The 8,824-nt window shown below is 41.8% G+C and overlaps 1 protein-coding gene across 1 annotated transcript in view; it reads left to right on the top strand.

The window, feature by feature from the left end:
* The first annotated feature begins 273 nt into the window (after positions 1–273).
* vps39 (VPS39 subunit of HOPS complex) overlaps positions 274–8,824 on the top strand; it is a 113,743-nt gene continuing 105,192 nt past the window's right edge. The window contains exon 1 of the mRNA XM_059952985.1: positions 274–441. Coding sequence (XP_059808968.1) covers positions 369–441 — 73 coding nt within the window. The 5' untranslated portion in view covers positions 274–368. The remainder of the gene's footprint in view (positions 442–8,824) is intronic.

The raw sequence follows: 8,824 nt of genomic DNA, 5'->3' as shown, positions 1-8,824 counted from the left end.
GGTCTCCCACAGTCAGGGTGCAAGTAGATGACCTAATCGCACCCTGATCACATTTACTAAGCACCTGAACCCACGAAGGGCCTTTCAAGAACACTTCTCTAGAATCTTATTCCACGGCAGCCGGGTGTCCATTAACGTACCTACACGGTCAGCTCGGCAAAACGACTACATCTTGCCGCGGCCCCGTTAGCGCATGCGCAGACTTGCGGGAGGCTGCGGGGCGGAACGAGGGCGGCGCACGTGACGTTGGTCACGGGACTGTCGTGCGCAGGCACGCAAGCGCGCGCGCCGGCGTTCGGAGGACGTGCGCGGGCCCGAGCCCCGGGAGTTTGTTTTGGGCAGCCGGCTGGGCCGTACCCACCGCCAGGATGCACGATGCGTACGAACCGGTGCCGATTCTGGAGAAGCTGCCGCTGCAGATCGATTGCATGGCGGCCTGGGGTAAGGTGCTGGGCCGGGGAGCTCTTTCGCCAGTGGGGTGAGACTGACAGGAGGAGCAGGGGTTGTCAGGGATCCTAGACGGGGTGTTAGAAATTGGTGGATTGAGGCAAGACGGTACTACCGTTAAAATAAACACCATTTACGTAGTTAAAATATCGACTCCGGTGGTGGGGGAAGAGCGGTACGCAGAGAACAACGTTTGTGTCGCCTGATGATGACATCATCAAAGTAACCAAACTAAAATCTGTGGGACTTGAGATGGGTTCAACTAATTCTTCCTCCCGGGTTTGGCCAGTTTTCAATTTAAAACAACATGCTGTCTTTTCACTTTTGGAGCACGGTTTCTTCTTTAATGAAGGCATAATGATATTCCCGCACACCAACACATGCTAGCTGTGAGAAAAGGCTGGTGGCATCACCCTTGTCTACTGTAGTTGCCCACCTTTGGCACAGTTCCTTTGAATCTGCTTGGCCCATCTATGTTTGCTTGTAGAATTGTTTTATTTATTCCTGTTCTTCCATAGTTTCCTTGTCTGATATATTTTCTGACGTGTCCTGTACTCAGTGTCCCTACCTTAACAGTCAGTGAATTCAAGATCACAACCGTTCTGTGTCTTTTTAAAAACATGATAATGTATTTTCTAGTGCTTTGTTTCAGTTATTTGGTTCTCAAACTATCCACTAACACCAAAAGATCATTTCAATGTATCCTGTCTATACCATCATGACCTTGTACACCTCTTCCAAATCTCCTCTCAGCTGCCTCTGTTCCAAGTACTATAAACCAGCTTCTTCAGTTCTAACCTACACTTGAAATTCCTCACTCCCAGAGCTGGTATAGCAAACCTCTAACTCTTTTCACAGCATACAGAGACGTACGTAGGATCTGAGTGAAAGAAAGAGTGTTTGAAAGGGAAAGAGCTGTGGAGTGAAGGTGTTGAGTATGTCACAGATCAATTTCAATTCTATAATCGTCATAATGAGCTGTATGGTATGTGGGTGATTATGATTGTTCTTGGCAAATAGTTCTACAAAAGTGATTTGCCATTCCTTTCTTCTGGGCAGTGACTTCATGTAACAGGTGACCCCAGGCATTATCAATACTCTTCTGAGATTGTCTGCCTGATGTCAGTGGTTGTATAATCAGGACTTGTGATATGTACCAGCTGTTCATACAAGCATCCATTACCTGCTCCTACAGCTTCACATGACCCTGATCATGTCAACACCTTGCCCAAGGGTGTCCTGGAGGCTAGCAGAGGGAATGTGTGCTTTTGGTAGAGATGTATCTCCACCCCACCACCTAGAATTATGTGATATCAAGGCTGAAAGCTTAGATTTTGAGGACAGGTGGTATGGACTTGTTTACTTCCTCAGATACAGAAGGTGAAGAGATGATATTATTGAGGTTCAAGTTGATTAAAGACAATGGCGTAAGATACTATTCCTCTCTGGGAAGTCTAGAACTAACAACAGCTATGTAAGTAGAGGGGGTCAGCAAGACAAGAAATACATTTTCTGCAGAAAGAACATGGAGATTTGGATCTGTCTTTTCCAAAATCTTATGGAGGCTAAGAAATTAAAACAAATATGACTGATTTTGTTACATGTTGTTGGTTTGTGTTAAGCAGTCAGGATAAAAAATAGAGATGAAGATTAGCTAAGATTTAACCGAATGGTAGAACGTACCCAAGGACAGCTTAATTGTTGCTATATTCTTTCCTGTCATCCTGCTGTGTTCCAATAGCATCATATACACTTTAAACTGGGACTTTAAAATCTTATGCTTTAAAATAATTCTCAGTGGTTCTCTCAGCTATTTTTCATTGTGTACTTCTATAGAAACTAATGAAAAGTGAACCAGGATTTGTGGTTAAATACTGTGTTTTTTTCTGGATCAGTACTACTTGTGTGGGCTAGGATGTTGGATAAAACAACCGAGTCATTGAAACAACTTGGTGATATGTGCATGTCAACAAATACACACAAGAACTTCTATAAATGTACCGTGGTGAGCATTCTGACAGGCCGCATCACTGTATGGTATGTAGGGATCCTGCACAGGACCAAAAGAAACTGCAGAGGGTTGTAAATCTAGTCAGCTCCATCTTGGGTACTAGCCTAGAAAGTCCCCAGGACATCTTTAGGGAGTAGTGTCTCAGAAAGGCAGCGTCTATTATTAAGGACCTCCAGCACCCAGGGCATGCCCTTTTCTCACTGTTACCATCAGGTAGGAGTTACAGAAGTCTGAAGACACACACTCAGTGACACAGAAATGGCTTCTTCCCCTCTGCCATCAATTCCTAAATGGACATTGAAGTTTTGGACACTACAGTTGGCCCTCCTTATCCGTGAGGGATTGGTTCCAGGACCTCCCACGGATACCAAAAAACACGGATGTTGAAGTCCAAAGTTCAAAATGGAGTAGTATTTGTATATAACCTATGCTCATCCTCCCATATACTTCAAATCATCTCTAGATTACTTATAACACCTAATACAATGGAAATGCTATGTAAATCGTTGTTACACTGTCTTGGTTAGGGAATATTGACAGGGAAAAAAACTGCGAGACGAACATTGACCAAACAAAGAGTGAAACTTGTAATACCTGTACAGTAGTTGTTACACTGTCTTGTTTAGGGAATAAGGACACTTTGGAGGAGGCTCAATAATACTAAGTCAGGAACTGTGGAGGTTGAGGGCTGAGGTTCTTCAAGCGTTGAACGTCGAGACTTCAGAATTGCAGATGTTTTAGTTAGAAACATTGTTATAGGAAGCTCTGTCTTTGTATCATCAAACAAATCTTGCAAGGTAGCCTTTCTCTTCTATGAGTTTCTTGAGCTCCTCTGGGAACGCTGCTACAGCCTCGGCATTAGCCGATGCCGATTCTCCTGTGATCTTTACATTCTTGAAGCTGTAGCACTTTACATAGCCAGTCAACCATCCCATTGCTTTGACCATGTAATTGCTTTTTAGGAGTCATTTTTTTCACAGGAACAAGTAGCGAACGAATGAGACGCGAGGCGAATAATGCTCGAACAAGTGCTGGAAGAGCACTTCTGGGTTTTCCCGCTTTGTGGTTGGTTGAATTTGCACATGCGGAACTCGCAGATAAATTGGGCCGACTGTACTTCACTTTTTTTTAATATACAGTATTTCTGTTTTTGCACATTCTTTAAAATCTGTTCAATATACATAATTGATTTACTTATTTATTATGTTTTATTTTGTTATTTCTTTTCTCTCTCTGCAAGGTTATGTATTGCATTGAACTGCTGCTGCTGAGTTATCAAATTTCATGTCACATGCCGGTGATAATAAACCTGATTCTGATTCTAGCGATCCCTTTAGACAAGTGGTTCTCAACCACCTTCTGCTTGTGGCTGTCTTCTGACTCTCATTTACCTCTGTGGCCCCCACCCTCCGTAGTCTCCATTAGTTTTTAAAGTTTTTTTTTGGTCAACTGTACCAACTATTTTAACATAGTCAATATTTATGTTTTAGCAGGTTATAATAATGTTAAACATAATGTTACAGTTGTGTATGAAAACTAAATCAAAGTTCTGAATAGCACATTTATATACTGTATACAATTCTTCCAAAAAAGCACCTTATATTGTTATTTTGGATATTTAGTAAGATACTTGCAGCTGATGCAAACTAGCAAGTTTTTGAATGTCTGGTTGCACTTGGTTAAAGATAATTGAAGATCTTTTTTCACAACATCAAGATGGTTGTGAGCTTTTGCTATCAGCTGAAATACTTGACTAAAACCACATTCAACTAGATAAAAGGAGGGAAATCCAATTAAAAACAACTTTGCTTTCTCCCAGAATTGTGAAAATTTATTTTGAATATCACTAGTTATCCAAAAAATTTTGCTTGCTGAGTTTGAATTTTGCTTGAGTTGTTATGTCACTGTGCCAGTCAATTTTTGCAATGTGGTGCCAACATTATTTACATTCAACTGAAATAGATCCACCACCCAATCTGGAATATGCATCTCCAGCAGGACTCTGAACCAAAATTTCATTCAGTGTGCAGTTGTTTCAAATGATCATAATAGACGAGAGAAAATCTGCAGATGCTGTAAATTCAAGCAACACACACAAAATCCTGGAGGAATTCAGCAAGCCAGGCAGCATCTATGGAAAAAAGTACCATCGACATTTTAGGCCAAGACCCTTTGGCAGGATAGTATATTGATAATATACAATCAAATCATCAAGCTTTTCACTGTTGGTGCATGTGACAGTAATAAAACCTATTTTAATTCCATTTTAATTATTCCTTGTAATAACTGCTTAAGTATCAAAGGCATTTCAAACAAACCATTAAGGACCCCTCTGCTTTATAGCCATTGAATATGGGCATTGGGCTTTAATTTTAAAAGCAATCAAGAATGTTTTGGGAGCTTCATCTCCTCATTGATGTATTGGAGGCCCTGCTGCTGTGTATCTTTGGGTTCATGAGGTTTCTCTCCTGACTCTAGCCTAGTGTGGGCGATGGGAAACTGTGGGTGGTAATTTTTGGGTTGGAAAACTGGGACAGCAATTTCTAGCCATTTGAGAGCAAGGAGAATATATATACCTTAACAAAAAATGTAAGAAATATGTAGAAATACCTTAAACTTTTTTTACTACGCTGAGTCCCAAGGTAATAGGTTCAAGAATCTAGACATAAATTGAAAAAATTATACTTCAGAAGAATATTGGAGGTGATCTGCTGCTTTAGGTTGAGACATTAAATGAAGGCCCAGGTTCCAGCAAGTCCTTTAAGCTGCTTTGCACATTTTATAAGGCAGAGAGGTTTATTTCAATGCCTTGACAGAAATATCTCCTTAGGCAGGTCCTTGAAGTCCGTGAAAACATGATTCACCATTTTTTGGCCTTTCAGCTGGCTGATCTGTCCTAAGTGGGATCCACAGACCCTCTCACAGTTGGGCATGCTGAGTTTGAAGAGGCCTATAGACGAGTTGTTGAAGTAGTTGTGCAGTGGTCCCACTTAGTCTCCATGCATTTATTACAGTTCCTCTTGTTTATGACAAAAATCTTCTCGACCAAAGTCACAACATCTGCTAAGCTTTGTGTACAAAATAGTGCTCAGCACAAGAACAGGATTTTTTCGGCAATTGGCTAAAGTTGTTGGTACGGTATGTGTGAATTATTGAAAATAATTATTGTATATTCCTCGTCAAATAAAACTTTAGATTTGTAGGAACCTGTCCCACTAGAGGTCCTATCAAGGAAAAAGAAGTTTACTCGGAGTAGTGTAGGGCCTTCTACTTACTGAGAGAGTTCACTGCCATTGTGACTATTGCTGTTCACATTCCCCCTATCCCCCATCCAACGCTATTGCTGGGGAAGTGCTACAGGAGGTCTGTGGCACCAACTGCGACCTCAAACTCCAATGGTGTCTTTGCTGCTGGTGACTTCAATCATGGCAACATGAAAAACAGTCCTTCTGAAGTTCTAGTAGCATGACAACTTCTCAACCAGAGGATAGAATATATTAGACTTGCTTTATACCAACGTTGGTGGAACCTACAGAACTGTACCCAACCTCCACTCCACATCCACCCCATCCTCGCCTCGGATACATATAAGTTTTACTAATCCCTGCATTTAGACTCCTGGTTTAATGAGTCAAACTAGTTCACAAGGAGATCAGGGCCTGGCCAGAAGGTGCCACCTCAGTGCTGCAGGACTGCTTCGAAAGCACCATATTCAGGGAGGTGGACACCTACGATTATCACCGAAACCTGCAGGCCTGGACAACATACCTGGTCAGTTGCTGAGGGACTGTGCCCAACTAATAGATATCTTAACAGACATCTTTAGTATCTCTTTGAAGCAGTCCATTGTTTCTGGAGACTTCAAGGCACCCACCGTTATTCAGTGGCCAAGAGAGCAATGCTAACTGGTCTAAATGATTATTACCCAATAGCACTGACTTCAGCAGTCACGACGTTCTTTCATGGTTGTATAAAATCCCACCTTCCAGATACAGTGGATGCTTTCCAGTTTGCCTACTGTTCAAACCAGTCCACTGATGATGCTGTCCACTCTGCCCTGTCCCACCAGGAAAATTATGTTTTATCTTCATCAGCTCAGCGAATAACAAGATCGTCCCTCAAAGGATGGTGGGTAACCTGTCTTTGTTGGGACTCAACATCCCTCTCTGTAACTGGATCTTGGACTTATTGACAGAAAGACCCCAGTCAGTCCGAGTTGGCAGCAACATCTCAAACCCCGTCACACTGAGCACTGCTGCTCTCCAGAGCTGTGTGCTCAGCCCGCTATTGACTCACAGTTGCACTGTCAAATCCACTCAAACCCCATCATCAGGTACTACAGTAGTTCACCTCATCAACGATAATGATGAGTCGGCGTACAAAGAGAAGGTAGAGAGGCTTGTTAAGTGGTGTGAGAACAACACTCAGACTCAATGTGGACAAGACAAAAGAGATGATTGTGGACCTTAGGAAGGCATGGGTCACCACATTCCATTGCACATCAATGGCTGTGCTGTGGGGAGAGTGAAGAGCACAGAGTTCCTTGATGTGAACATAATGGACAATCTAATCAGCACCCACAACACCTCTTCATTAGTCAAAAAGACACAGCAGCGTCTACGTTTTCTGAGGAAAATGAGGCATGCAAGGCTTCCCACCCCCATTTTAACAAATGTCTACAGAAGCACCATCAAAAGTGTCTTGTCAGGCTGCATCATTGTGTGGTACGGAAGCTGCAGGACCTAACAGAGGCCGAGAGGATCAGCAGAATCCTGCCTCCTGTTGGTGACATTTACTGGGACTGTTGCAGATGAAGGGGCTGAAGCAATGTTGAGGATCCCCACCATTCATCCCACAATCCCTTTGACCCACTACCATCAGGAGCCTCAGGACTAGGGCTGCCAGACTGGGTAACAGTTGCTCCTCTCAGGCTGTGAGGCCAATGAATACCCTGCCACCACCAAGGCCTTGTCACTAGGACAGTGAGTAGTTTACTGTTTACCTGTGCTGTACACTTCACATGCATCTTGAATTATATTTTATTAACTTATTTATGGTAATACACATTGAGAACCTCTTATCCAAAATGCTTGGGCTTTGAAATGTTTTGGATTTTGTATTTTTTCTGAATTTGGAATATTTGAGTCTATATAATGTGATACCTTGCAGATGGGACCCAAGTCTAAACACAAAATCCATTTACATATATGTACCTTGAAGGTAGTTTTCTATAATATTTTTAATAATTTTGTGCATGAAACAATGTGTTCATTGAACCATCAGAAAGCTAAGCTATCAGTTGCCCATATGGACAGTCAGTGGCTGTTCGGCTTCGCCATCAATCCCGACTGAATTTGTGTTACCAGTGAGCAGTCTGTCTTACACTCGTTCATCACACAAATGTACTGATGCAGTTGTTCAGAGTGTTAGATTTTCATCAGCTCAGCAAACTCAATGAATTTCTCTGCTGCCTCATGATCAGCAGACTCTTTATCACCACAAACCTTTAAAAATGCCATGCCTTTTCTTAAATTTCTGCAACGTCTGAATATTCACAATTACCTTCAATTCTCATTTTGTCATGATAGATCTTTATTTATTTTATGATCAGTATGCTGTGAATCGGCATGTGTTCACTCTGAAGTTGACAAATCCACACTTTCTGTACATGATAGAGATTACCATCTTTTGCTTTATGCAGTGTTTTTCCTGTTTTTTTTATTAACTTCTGTTTGTTATATATGTGAGGTCACTTCTCAGAACAGTCTGTGTTGTGCAGAGACTTGTCCATCGGCTGGGAACCTTCCCAGTGCTTTGTGAAATTTTTCATTTGTGACATCATGTCAATGCTCAAAATAAGTTTCAGATTTTGCAGGTTTTCGGAATTTTGAATTTCGGAAAGGGGTGATCAACTTGTATTTTGGTTTAGGTTTGGTTTATACAATTTGTGGGTACAACATGGTCCAGAGGAACGTTGTATATATGTACAGTCAGGTGACACTCAACTTGAACTTAAAGTGCCAATCCCCTCTCAGCTTTGATTGTACCCTAATCCTTTTGTTTAAGAATTTCCATCACTTGTGTTCAAAGAATCATCGGAATGTCATCAAAGACTTCCTTGCCATTCGATTCATGTAGACAGATTGGACTGAATAACTTCAGATCTTAACTATAGCTTAATTGTTTATTTGAATATTGCAGTTATATGGGCTCAGGTGTATTGCCTTTAGAAAGGGTAGTAAGTTGCTTTGTTGAATGGCTGCAACCTCATTGATAGGGGATTCCAGAATTTAGATCTGTCACAGTAGCCAAGATGGTTTATGCCTTGGAGGTGGTGATGTACCACACATAGACCTTGTTTTTCTC

This window comes from Hypanus sabinus, chromosome 2 (assembly GCF_030144855.1).
Source record: "Hypanus sabinus isolate sHypSab1 chromosome 2, sHypSab1.hap1, whole genome shotgun sequence".
Taxonomy (NCBI): domain Eukaryota; kingdom Metazoa; phylum Chordata; class Chondrichthyes; order Myliobatiformes; family Dasyatidae; genus Hypanus; species Hypanus sabinus.
The sequence above is the reverse complement of the archived record's forward strand: the minus strand, read 5'-3'. Positions and strand labels throughout refer to the sequence as shown.